This window comes from Leucoraja erinacea, chromosome 14, assembly GCF_028641065.1.
Source record: "Leucoraja erinacea ecotype New England chromosome 14, Leri_hhj_1, whole genome shotgun sequence".
Lineage (NCBI taxonomy): Eukaryota > Metazoa > Chordata > Chondrichthyes > Rajiformes > Rajidae > Leucoraja > Leucoraja erinaceus.
The window spans coordinates 54,976,781-54,990,598 of record NC_073390.1 but is presented as its reverse complement, the minus strand read 5'-3'; the positions used below and the strand labels follow the sequence as shown (position 1 = coordinate 54,990,598).

The following is a 13,818-nucleotide window of genomic DNA, read 5'->3' as shown; positions in this document are numbered from 1 at the left end:
GGTCATCGTGGGCTTGGTGAGTCAAAGGATTGTTTCCGCTCTGTATCTCTAGAGTCTAAAGTCTAAATCAACCTCATCAGCAGGTTATCTCCAAGGCAACACTGGCCTTTCTGTCAGAAATATTCCCTTTGACCTTTCCATCCCTTCCACACCCACTTTGCCATTTAAAACAAACTTCCCTCTCTCCTTCTCAGTTCTGAAGTTCATTTGACGTGAAACATTAACTTTCTCTTTCTTTTGAAACAGCCTTTTTGGAAACCTCTTAGTGCTTCCAGCTTCTGATCTTTACCTTTCAGTGAAAACCATTGCACTTATAAACTTTCACCAGCAGGGGTATGACGTGCAGGACTTTAGAATTTCCTTTTCCAGAAGGGTGGGCACAAAGACACATCCAGACTGGGCTGAAATGTACCAGTCTTGACATAACCACCCGCTCACTTCATAGACAGATATAGCATAGAAACAGGCCTTTTGGCCCCCTGAATCTGGATCAACTACACATCACGGACAAGTTGCAATGGCAGATTAACATGCCAAGTTGTGGATCTGTGGAATTCTTTGCCACAGGTGGCAGTGGAGGCCAACTCACTGGATGTTTTCAAGAGAGAGTTAAACATAGAAACATAGAAATTAGGTGCAGGAGTAGGCCATTCGGCCCTTCAAGCCTGCACCATCATTCAATATGATCATGGCTGATCATCCAACTCAGTATCCCGTACCTGCCTTCTCTCCATACCCCCTGATCCCCTTAGCCACAAGGGCCACATCTAACTCCCTCTTAAATATAGCCAATGAACTGGCCTCAACTACCTTCTGTGGCAGAGAGTTCCAGAGATTCACCACTCTGTGTGAAAAAAGTTCTTCTCATCTCAGTTTTAAAGGATTTCCCCTTTATCCTTAAGCTGTGACTCCTTGTTCTGAACTTCCCCAACATCGGGAACAATCTTCCTGCATCTAGCCTGTCCAACCCCTTAAGAATTAAGGGCCTGTCCGACTTAGGCGATTTTTTCGGCGACTGTCTCAATCGTAGCAGGTCGACGAAAAAGTGGCAACTGGACAAGCTACGACTAGCAACGGCCCTATCGGTTACAACTGAGGACAATGAAGTCCCGGTACCTGTCGCCGGTTGACGTGGGTTGACGTAGGTAGTCGCCAATGGAATTCACCAGAGTCATCATCCGGCGTCAATCAACGTCACCTGGCGACAACCTGCATCATCCTGTCAACCTACGACGGGGGAAGACAAGTTACGTCAAGCCCACAGTCGCTAAAAGGTTTTGAACATTTCAAAATCCAGCGGTGACCAGAAAAACGTTACGACTCTTTAGGCAACATGTGGAGACGACTCACGGCCATAGAGGAGTCACCCCACGACCATGTGGCCGCAGCCTTGTCGCCTGTAGTCGCTGGAAAAAATCACCTAAGTGGGACAGGGACTTTACATTTAGCTCTTTGGGCTAAAGGAATCAAGGGATATGGGGAGAAGGCAGGAGCGGGGTACTGATTTTAAATGATCAGCAATGATCATATTGAATGGCAGTGCTGGTTCGGTGAAGGGCCGAATGGCCTACTCCTGCACCTGTTTTCTATGCCTATACCACACAACTTTGGATTGTGGGAGTAAATCAGAGCACTTGGAGGAAACCCATGCAGTCGCATGAAAAACTTGCCAACTGTACAACTCCACACAAACAGTGCTGAGGTCGGGACTGGACCCCCATCCTTAGCACCGGGAGGTGGAGTTAGTTCCTTGTCAATTCTGAGTCTGCACAATATACTGCAAGACCCAGATGTGATCAAAAGGTTGATGTCTATGTTTTTGACCTTGCATCCTCACTATTGATTTCAGGAATTAAACACTAATTTTCTCAGGGCTAAAAGCACATCTCCCAGCCCCTCTGTGTTACAGCAGTTGTTACTGGTCAATACAGCCTGATCTGCATTCATTTCAATGAGGCTGCTGCCCTGATTGAAAAGGTAAATGAGGTAAGTGCTTTGATTTATTTTTCCTTATTTTTATTAATGTTTTTTCATTGCATTTTATCACTTAAAATCTGAAATATGTTTCTAATTTCTCATCTTCATCTTTTAAAATAACGTTTTTGAAATATTTTAATTTGTTTGAACTGTTCTTAAATGGTTCTGATTGTCAGAGACATTTAAAAGCAGTTCATGACAGCATAAGGTTGCAAACAATCATCAGGGTTTTGTGGACATCGCTTCCCAAGTCTCAGTCTCCACCAAGTGACTGCTCCAGCTCACTGCTGTAACAATTATTAAAGGAGGGCAAACTGACCACCACCTGGTCTACACAAACTGGGGAAGTCAATGTATACATGTGGATAACTTTCTGGATGTATGTGTCTGTGTCTGTGTATGAGCATGCGTATGTGCATGTGTGTGTGTCTGTGTGCGTGTGTCTGTGTGTGTGTGTCGTGTGTGTGTCTGTGTGTGTCTGTGTGTGCGTGTGTGTGTGTGCGTGCATGTATCTGTGTGTGGAGGGATTGTTGCAGGTTAGGGAGCCTGCCTCTGCTTACGGAGTATTGTGAACAGTTTTGGGCCCCATATCTGACGAAGGATGCACTGGCGTTGGAGAGCATTTACAAGCATGATGATTGGTTTAACGTATGATGAGCTTTGCACCGCCTGTACTTGCTGGAGTTTAGTAGGATGAGCCAATGTACACCGATAACAGGACACAAAGGAATGGATGTTACATTCATGAATTGAGGAAAAGCTATTATTGAAACATGTACCCTGTACCCTGCAGCTGTTTTTTTCCCTGCTGCTTTCATTCCCATTTTTTAATTTCAATACTTAGAAACATAGAAAATAGGTGCAGGAGGAGGCCATTTGGCCCTTTGAGCCAGCACCGCTATTCAATATGATCATGGCTGATTATCCCAAATCTGTACCCCGTTCCTGCTTTCTCCCCATATCCCTTGATTCCACTAGCCATATCCAACTCAAATAGAAAATTTCATACAAAACCATCATTTATTTTCCCACCATTTTCCTTTTTAATGCTTAAATAGAAAACTTCAGACAAAATCATTTTAATTTTTACACCATTTTCCTTTCCAACATACACCCATTTCATTGTATTTTGCACCAATTTAATTTATTCATTCACATCAATGAATTACTTGAATGTGCTATCCTGATATAGATTTCTTATTAAGCTTTTATGATTTAATTATTATGCAAAATTAACAACCTGAAAAATGCAACATCTTTCATCTAACATTTTCCCAGCTGACATTAACCTGACTGTCCTCTTGACTTGCTATGTCAAATATCATAACAGATTTGTTTGTTAAAAAAAAATCTCCAGTAGTAGAAGTAATAACCCAGTTTTGAGTTCTAATGGGTTTGTGTATATTTAAAATTGTTGCCCAAAGAGGGTTTACATGGTTCAGTGGTCTCACTTGTTACATAAGCCTGGCGACGATCTCATTCCAATTCTCCATATTACGCATTCTCTATATTACACACAATATGTATATTACACAGACATATGAAAGAAATAACATTGACTGCAATGACTAAATTAATGAATTAGCTGTTTTAGTTATTTAGTTGATAAATGCAGCATTTGTTGCAATTATTATTGCAATGATGGTGGTCCCAGGATTGATCTTCTATTGAATTAACGGATCATTGTTCTGTGAATCAACCTCACTTGTAGCGAACCCAACATATGCACGGGAGTGTAAACAGCTACACTTCACTGCCCGTCTTAAAGAGCTTCCGTATCAATTAGAAGATGGTGGTAGGGAGGAAGGTGTGTGAATTTGTGATGCATCATGTGGCTGCATTGCCTGTTGTCCATCTCAGAAATAAAGAACAGCTAGTTGATTCACTAGAAAACCATTGATACTTGATTAACGGTAACCAAATGCTCCTTGTCTGCCACTATTCTGTACAATATCTCACTTGCACTGATGAACCACATCATGTTACAGCTTTTAAACAAATATTTCTCTGCTGCTTTGTAGATTTTACAACATACATTTCATTCTCAATTTACTTTGAACAAAAATATAATAAGGCGACTTGCCCAATTTTTTAAAGTACATTAAGCATAAATAAAGGGAAAACTGGAATAATATTTTGGTGTAATGCTTACAGATAGACACTGTGTTTAAACCCATTTTCTTACCTGAATAGTAGGGTGGGTCTGAGTTCTGAATTCTGAATGAAAAACATTGGAGGTGCTGCTTGGTGGAGTAGACGGATGGATTAATGCACTGGAAGTGTTTTCAGTGTGAGCAGTAACCCTTTAGGTAATTGATTCTTCCACAGACAAGAAACTGAGAAAATGGTTGTCAAACCTTTTCCCTATGTTTACTAAACCCTGCAATGCAATGGCACAAGTCCCTTCCCAGTACATTCCTGCGTCACAAGAATGTTACCATGTCACTTGTGAGGCGACTTCACAACAACAAAAATAGTGGCTGATATTCTGTTTCTCTCGCACCAATTACAACACGACTGGTTAATGTTCGGAACAACATGAAATAAAAATAGTGGTGTAAAATTTCTTCCATAATGACTAGCCTGGCAACACAAGACGCATTGTTGTATTAATTATTGTCATAGATCCAACAATTGTTCCATCAATCACGGCACAATCCTACGTGACACAAATTAGGAAGTTCAGTCCTTATTCTGCCTGGAATTAGACATTCTCGATATTTGAGTATCATAAGGAATGGAAATAGCTCTAAGCTAGGGAGCGTCCTCGCTTGCAATTCCCAATCAAGTGGGAACAACATTCAAAATCCTCCTGACTTTCCATGACTGAGTATCTGGCACACTTAATGTCCGGCTCACAGACAATGCTGACTGGTTAGCACCCAACAAAAGCTTTTCACTATACCATGGCACACGTGTCAATAACCTAAACTCAACGAAACAATGAACAAAGTGGCAAACGGTACGCTGGTGCCCAGGGATGCTCATGCTCATGTCAACTGAGGGGGGAAATATACCAAAAATAAAAACTGTCCGATTCCTGGCTGTGAAGGCGTGGAATGTACTAAATGTTAACGTAATGTCTGAGTAAGTAACTAAGAGAAAACGTCAAGACTATTTGAGTCCACTCCTACACAACTTTTAAGGACTTCATATATCTCAGTAACTTACTGTCAGTTGTTCGTGGTGCTGTTTCAGACTGTTTATTGGTTTGGCGTTTCCTCCTCATTGATCGATAAAACCAAGAATTCCTACGGATGGGAACATGCTTCTTTCCGTCTCTCTCTGAATCGTCATTGTCATGTTGATGTAGATCATGATCCCTATTATCACAGTGAGCAACATCCATTTTCACTGCACCAATCTGTTTCACAGTGCGTTTACTGCTAGCAAACATCTTGGGCTGATGTTACTCTTTGCTGTGTTATTCCTGCTGAATCCACACTGGATACTCGTACTGGATAAATGGAAAGAAATGCAATGTGTTAATAATCCAGCAGATATCCTGATTTTTTTTTTTTTTAACTCCATGGCCATCTATAAAATAGTTGGTGCTTTCAAATGAAATGAGAAAACAATTTCGGAAACAGCTTTTGACAGTAACCAGGCATGCATTCATCTTCATTACCATGGCAACTAATAGCACTGTTACTAAAGGAGGGTGGGAGTGAGTTCCAAAAATCACCCAGTTCTGTTTGTTTTGGCCAAATCCAGATAACGTTCTGAAAATGAAGAATATTGGCACGTTTCCTGAATAGAATCTAGCCTGTCCCTTTAAGGAATCTTGATGCTGCCCAATGTCATTCCGAGTGCCATTCTGTGTGTGAAATGCTGGAGAGTTCTCACTTGTTAACAGGCATCATTCAAGACCTTTAACATGCTTCGAGATGGCCACATCACATTTAATTCTGCTTCTTTCTTCTGTGGCAGGGAGGAGGCTATGGGTAAGTGATTTCAAATATACACATTTAAATAAAATTATCAAGTGTCGTTTTTCCAGTTCCCATGGAAATCTCTATAAACAGATAGAGAAAAGTAGAATGATTGATTAATCTCATTTCAGCATGAATTTATGCATTTTCTCAAACCTAATTTTCTTCAACTTGCTCCCCCCAAAAAACACAGGTACACAGACCTAGACACACAGACACCCACACACACAGTCACACACGTTACAATGCATTCAGTGTAATTTAATGCATTAAAAGTTAGTGGACGGGGAAACTGTGGCCGAGGAATGAGCGGAGAGGTTGGACTTGAGTTTATTGGAGCAGGGAAGAATAAAAGAGGATTTTATCGAGTTGTATATAACAACTGGAGGCCCAGGTAAAAAAGATAAAAGCCTATTTCCCACAGTGGAAATGTCATAAACATATAGGAGTTTAAAGGGATTAGGGAGGAATTTTGTTGAGTTTTTAAACATCAAGTGGGCAGTGGCAATCTGTTGCCCAGTGACTAATTAAATGGAGGAGGGAGATAACTTCATGCATCTAAATAGTTCCTTGATGTACACTTGAGGAGCTGTAAGCTGCAAGTCTATGGACCAAGAGGAGGGATAGATAGCTGGCTAGCGCTGTTTTGATGATTCCATGATTCTAAACTTTAAAAAGGAATGCTCCCCCCCCCACTCTTCCTTCCCTGTACCTCACACTTGGGTTTGCTTCCATTTTTCTACTCCCCCCCCCCCCCCCCCCCCCTACCCCTACCAGTATTATTCCTTCTTCTAGCTTCATAATTCCCACTTCTTAGTTTAGTTTTTGAGATACAGCGTGGAACAGGCCCACCCCAACCACCAATCACCCGCACCCTACCTCTAACCTACACCCTAGGGACAATAGGGACAATATACGGAAGCCAATTTACCTACACGTCCTAGAAGTGTGGGAGGAAACAGGAGCGCCCAGACTCCTTACCGTCTTGACGTTGTCAAGGTCGAACCCTGATCTCTGTTGGCGTAAGGCAACAACTCTACCACTGCATCACCGTGTTCTTCACGCTACTTATATCTTCATCCCAGGCCACCCCCCCCCCCCCTCCCCTTACCTATATCCACCTTTTAGTTGCTAGGCTTTGTCCTGTCCTTCATTTCTCCCAGCTATCTCCACCCACCCACCTGAATAAGTCAGAAGAAGTCCTGACTTGAAATATCGCCTATCCATGTTCTTCTGAGATGTTGCCTGAGTTACTCTAGCTCTTTGTGTCCTTTTGTATATTAACCAGCATCTGCATATCCTTGTTTCCACATCTTCAGTCCCAGCCACATGCTATCCTAGTACTAGTCTAACATACATTTTAAGTGCATTTCATCTGATGGTGATAAGATCTCTTTTTGGTAATCCAGTATCTGTAGTTTTTTGCAGTCTACCGTACTGGACAAATTTGAAAAGAATGAATGGATGAATGAAATGATTGAATGAATGAATGAATGAATAATGAATGAATGGATGAACACTTTATTGTCACAGTGATACTCTTAGTTTTGCATACGCAAGGTATGCAAAGAGTTGCCACATAAAGGGCGGCAACAAACTTTGCAATGTTGAGCTGGATGAATAAACCAAACACACAAAGGCAGTAGAGAGGAAGATCTCAATCAATAGACACAAAAAGCTGGAGTAACTCAGCGGGACAGGCGGCATCTCTGGAGAGAAGGAATGGGTGACGTTTCGGGTCTGAAGAAGGGTCTCGACCCGAATCCTCACCCATTCCTTCTCTTGCTGAGTTACTCCAGTTTTTTGTGTCTATCTTCAGTTTAAAACCAGCATCTGCAGCTCCTTCTTACACTAGATATTAGTGGGGATTAGTTTAAATTGGTCATGTGTATGCTACTTGTTTCAACAAGAGGCAACATGGAGCAAGTGGCAGCTCTAAGCGTAAATGAGTGGCAGATTCCAGAAATAGTGATGTGGGCTAGGGAGAGGGGTGTTCCTCTGTGTATGACAGCAGGAAATTAAAATTAGACCAGATCTACAATGATGCATTGTTTATTGTTCAATCAGTAAAAATGTGATGACCTAAACCTGACCTATTGTAAAACTCTATGTCAAGCAAATTATTCTGATTTTCTATGCAATCACAACATTTTAATTTTGCTGTGGGTCTTCCACAGCGTGTAAGGTTGTGTCTGAATCTAAATTGAATCAATTACGTTCTAGTATTTTTTGAATTTACACTAATTTAGGTATGTGTTAGTACAGATGCAGCTGCGAATGTTTGACAGGCAGCTCCCTAAATTAACCATAAAATTCAGCACAAATCATCCAAGTAAACTGTAGGTTTGAAACCAGAATAATGGATCAATGAATTGTGTCACCGGACAGCCTTAAAAAAACATCTCACTTGATAAAACCTCCCATACATTCTCAAATATTTCACAAATATCAAATCTCAAATATACCACTGTTAGCAAGGTACATTGAAAAGCACATTGTTGCACTGTATTTCCGCTGGCTGGGTAGCACACTGTAAACATTATAAATGATCCCTAGTGTGTAGGATAGTGCTAGAGTACTCGATCGCAAGTCAGTGCGGACTCAGTAGGCTGAAGAGCCTGTTTCCCTGCTGTATCTCTAAACTAAACTAAAAAACACACAACAAAAACTTTTCATTGCACAATAAACTAAACTTAACTATTTATGGTCATTACATTTAGCTCATGTTTTTTTCTGCCGTCTTAAAGGAAACTCACCTTCCAACGTCACCAAGGAGTGAATGATTCCAGCAGTTTACCAGCGAGAGGTGCTGCTTTGTGAATATGTGATCAATTAATAAAAACAAAAGTGAAAGTCCAGAGTTAAAAAAAGCTGAATAAAGGTAGTAACAAAAATTAGTTTACCTGACGCAAAAAAACCCTCAGATGTATATAAAAGGATAATAAAAGTATGGAAGCAGTCCTTAAAAAGCCTTTGAAGGTCAAACAAATTAAAAGCTAAACTTAATAAGTTTGGAAAGGTAGTCAGGATTGTGTAGCCAAGGAGGGCATTTGCTGTAAAGATGCAGATCGGCCATAATCAAATTGAATGGTGGAATGTTAGGTGTTGAACAGCCTATTCCTAGTCTTATGGTTTCACACAGGTGGCATTGTGTAACAAGGGTGGGGAAGAGTAGATATCTGTAACTTCTGCTTGAGTCTCACGTTCAATCGCTACATTCCAGGCATTTCCTGTGTTCACTTTCATTTGTGAATTCTTATAAAGTACGCACTATATTCCAACACCTGCGTCAATACCATCCCACAAACCCACCGTGCAGTGGTGTGGAAGTTTGCTCCAACACAGTTCAGGTAAAATAACATAGAAACATAGAAAATAGGTGCAGGAGTAGGTGTGGAAAATAATGCAGATAAAAGTTAAACTCACAAGTAAGTTGTTGCTAAGGAATAAACTGCTTACAATAATTGAGAGACATTATTTTGGGAAAAAAAGCACATTTGGTTATTAAAATAGCAGGTTTTTAGGTAGTACTTACATTGTTTTGACTTTCGCTATCCTTAAAAAGTTACTCTTGTGCTTTTCAGACACAAATTAATTTTAGTTAGCATGGGTAGTGGCTGCAACAAGTATCTGCATGAAGCCCTTTGCTCTATTTCAGCATTTCATAGGTTTAATAATTGCTCTGTACACCTGCGTCACTCCTATGAATGCTAAAGTCCAGCAAAGCATGTTTGCTTTATATTGTTATGGTATTAACCCCTTGAATTACTCAAGTTCAATTGCATCTAAATAGTAATGATTTATCTTTGGTGCAGATGGAAAAGAAAAAATAATTCATCCACAAAAAAAAGATTTAAATGATTAGAGGAATGTTGGTTTCTGGGCATTTCCAAGCATCAAGGTGATGCCAATTGGAAATCTGTGGCACCTTTCAATCTGCATGTTGCGCTCCTGTTTTACATTAAGTGGCAGAGCAGTGAATATGTGCAAAAATAGCAATCTCCATGGCTACGGAATGTCATGTCGTATATTTTACGGAATGTTACTGTTGGTAAATTTGACCTTTAAGGAAATTTAGATACCCACAGTGGAGCATGTTATTGTTCCTACTGCCAGTCCAAGCAGCAATATTATTACATGAAAATTGCTTGTTTGACTACACGTTCTATATATCAACTGTATTAGTATCAGAGGGCACAATGCCAGAAGTTCTATTCGAGTAACTATAGTAAGTATATTTAAGGTAACACAAGTATCTGCAAATGTACCAATTTTAATCATTATTAGCCAATAGCTCAGTGGATAACACTTGTCTCTGAGTCAGGATGGTTCAAATTCCATTCTGGATAATTGATCACAAAAATCTAGGCAGGTATTCATCTGCAGCACTGAGGGGGTTCTCCTGTGTCGACAATGATTTTGTAGTTGAAACATTAAGCCCATTATTAGCTACTCTCCCAGGTTAGTGTAAAAAACCGGGCAACATGATTGTGAGGAATTACAGTGGAGTTAGCCCTCGTCTCCCACTATATTTGTATACTTCAGCATTCAAGCAGGGTTTTGACCCGAAACATCACCAACGCCTTTTCTCCAGAGATCCTGTGTTACACACTGAGTTATGCCAGCATTTTGTGTCCATCTTCAGTGTAAACCAGTATCTGCAATTCCTTTGTTTAAGAAGGAACTGCAGATGCTGGAAAATCGAAGGTACACAAAAATGCTGGAGAAACTCAGCGAGTGCAGCAGCATCTATAGAAACATAGAAAATAGGTGCAGGCCCTTTGAGCCTGCACCGCCATTCAATATGATCATGGCTGATCATCCAACTCAGTATCCTGTACCTGCCTTCTCTTCATATCCCCTGATCCCTTTAGCCACAAGGGCCACATCTAACTCCCTCTTAAATATAGCCAATGAACTGGCCTCAACTACCTTCTGTGGCAAAGGAGCGAAGGAAATAGGCAACGTTTCGGGCCAAAACCCTTTCCCCTGCACTTCACAAAATATTGTGCATTGTGCAGCTGTTTGTAACAAAGGATCATGGAGTAAACTCCAATCTTCCTTTTTTAACGCAGATTCAAAAACAATACTGAAAATAATAGGAAGAAATAGAAGGGTCTTGACTGAAAATGTCACCCATTGCTTTTCTCCGGGGATGCTGCCTGTCCTGCTGAGTTACTCCAGTATTTTGTGTCCAACCCTGAAAATAGTATGAGAGAGCAAGAAATACCTGTTTTGGAGACTGTTATCAGACTAAATTCCTGCAATTTTCTCATTATCGGGTAGGTAAATTGTTTGCCCGGGGTTTGAAATAATTGTCAAGATTTCTCAATGTGATCAATTGTTAAATTCATGTTGTCATTGATTGATAACACTTGATGTCATGTAAAAATAAAAAAGACTTAATTACTAATTAGCACTCTTAATATAAATACATCAACCCATGCTAAAACAAAGTTTAACACCAAGTTTATGTTCAGAATCCACAGATGACTACAAAGATGTTAGAACACTTTAAATTGTTACATTTCTTGCAAGATTTCCACTATTCTCCTGTAACAAATTTTGTCAGATCACATTGAAGATTTATTGTGGAAATAACATTCATACATTCAGAATATTGTTCACAACCAAAGTGGGAATATAAGCAGAAAAAGTAATTTCCTTAAAATTGATTAGAATTAAAGTGCAACAACTATCAGAGAGAAAATAAAAGTTCTATATGTCTTATTAAGTAATATTTTACACTTTGGGCTCCAAACATAGCTCTATCCACTTCAAGTAAACATAATTGTTTAAACATAAACATTTTCATGTAAAACCAGCGGTTATATTTCCTTGTGTTCAAGAAGGAACTGCAGATGCTGGAAGATCGAAGATACAAAATTGCTGGAGAAACTCAGCGGGTGCAGCAGCATCTATGGAGCGAAGGAAATAGGCAACGTTTCGGGCCGAAACCCTTCTGCAGACTGAAGACTATTTCCTTGCAAGCTTTAGCATTAAATTTAGAAACAAATCCACGAGGAAGCAGCTTGTAGAGCTTCATATATTTGAAGGTACACAAAAAAGAGGGAGAAACTCAACGGGTGCAGCAGCATCTATGGAGCGAAGGAAATAGGCAACGTTTCGGGCCGAAACCCTTCTTCAGACGTTCATATATTTGAAGATTGGCATAGCTGCAAAACAAGTGCAAATTGCAAAGAAAATGCAAAAAATCTACACAAAGCTGAAGAATAGCAACAATTTCTCCACTTACAACATTCGCAGATATCAAATGCAAGGTTATATCAATAGGTTAGTTCTGAACAAACCAAAGATGGGGAATAAATGTGCAAAAATAAATATAATTAAATTCCAAACAGAAGAGAATAATGTGGCAGGTGCAATGATATTCATTCAAACTAATAAAGACCTTAATTAAATTGAGACCAATAAGGTCCACCATTTAAATAAGATCACATGCATATCAAAGCAAGGTATTGGTTCCTGTTCGAGATCAAAGGGGTAAACAGAAAGAATAATACAAGTATAACTTGCTCGGGAAAATGAGTCATTTATCTCACATTTCTGATGTGAACCATCTGCAGTAATTGTATATAAATCTGGGATTAAAAACAAAAAATGCAATGAATAATGAGCTGTGGCCTGACAACTGGTAAGGAACGCACAAGAACGTTGACAATTCAGATCAAATACATGCACGTTCTAGAATTGGGCTATTTAAGAGTTATTAGACAGTGGAATGGTTGTGTATATTTTAGAAAAGGATTCTGTGGAAAATTCTGTTTCTCATCTCAGTTGCAGTGAATTACATCAGGAAGCTTTCCTATCATTCTTTAGACTGAGAGCTAAGGAAATGTCACACTTTGGGGTTCATTTTAACCCCCTCCTCTCCAATAGCAAGGTAGTACCCTCAACCAGTCAAATTATGCCAGCAGCATTTTACATAACATATTTCACTACCCCCCCAAACTATTAGCTTTGTTCAGATAGAAACACCTATTCTTCTTGGGCAAATGTTATAGATATTATCCCATCTGCACTAAATTTATACCCAGATACCTGTTAGTCAACCCTAATTAGGTTATTTGCTAAAATATATGTTTGCCACTGAAACTCATTCCTCTGTTTAAAATTCTGTGGTCAACCCCTGAATAATCTTTATCGTATTTAATGATTTGTGGGTCAACTATATCAGGCAGAAAATATCCGAGCTTTCAGGTTTAAAAGCCTTTAATATCAGGTTTAAAAATCTGCCTTTACTCTGAAGAGCACTTGAGAAAATAGTGTTGGATGTAATTAATGTGTGGAAAGGAACTGCAGATGCTGGTTTATACCGAAGAGAGATAAGAAGTGCTGGAGTAATTCAGCGGGTCCGAAAGATACTGCCTAATGCAAGTCCTTTAAGTCAAGACTAAAATCTTATCTATACTCCCAAGCCTTTCCTGGAGTCCACTGAGCGAGGGCTATATGTATATATGTATGTAGTTTGTTTGTTTATACTATTCTTATAACAAATGTAAAGCCCTTTGGCCAACGAGAGTTGTTTTTTTTTAAATGTGCTATATAAATAAATGTGACTTGACTTGACTTGACAATGTAATTAATATGTGGCCAATTCTGGCCCGAACACGGTTATCGTGCACTATATCCCCAAATGCCTTTGGATGGAAATATTCTGATCATTGAAAAGAAACTAGAAAATGATACTATCCAAATTATTCTCATCAAAATCAGGACGCAGTGATTCACAAATAAGGTCATAAGTAATAGAAGCAGAATTAGACCATTCGGCCCATCACGTCTACTCCGCCATTCAATCATGGCTAATATATCTCTCCCTCCTAACCCCATTCACCTGCCTTCTCCCCACACCCATAGGAGGGAAAGTGTTATTCTGGCTGTAAAT

At 39.7% G+C, this 13,818-nt stretch overlaps 1 protein-coding gene across 1 annotated transcript in view; it reads right to left on the bottom strand.

Moving 5' to 3' along the window:
- ngef (neuronal guanine nucleotide exchange factor) overlaps positions 1 to 9,017 on the bottom strand; it is a 77,636-nt gene extending 68,619 nt beyond the window's left edge. Inside the window, exons 1-2 of the mRNA XM_055646464.1 lie at positions 8,666 to 9,017; positions 5,149 to 5,434 (exon numbers count right to left, since the gene is read on the bottom strand). Of these exons, the coding sequence (XP_055502439.1) occupies positions 5,149 to 5,374 (226 nt within the window). The 5' untranslated portion in view covers positions 5,375 to 5,434; positions 8,666 to 9,017. The remainder of the gene's footprint in view (positions 1 to 5,148; positions 5,435 to 8,665) is intronic.
- Between the last annotated feature and the right edge of the window lie 4,801 nt (positions 9,018 to 13,818).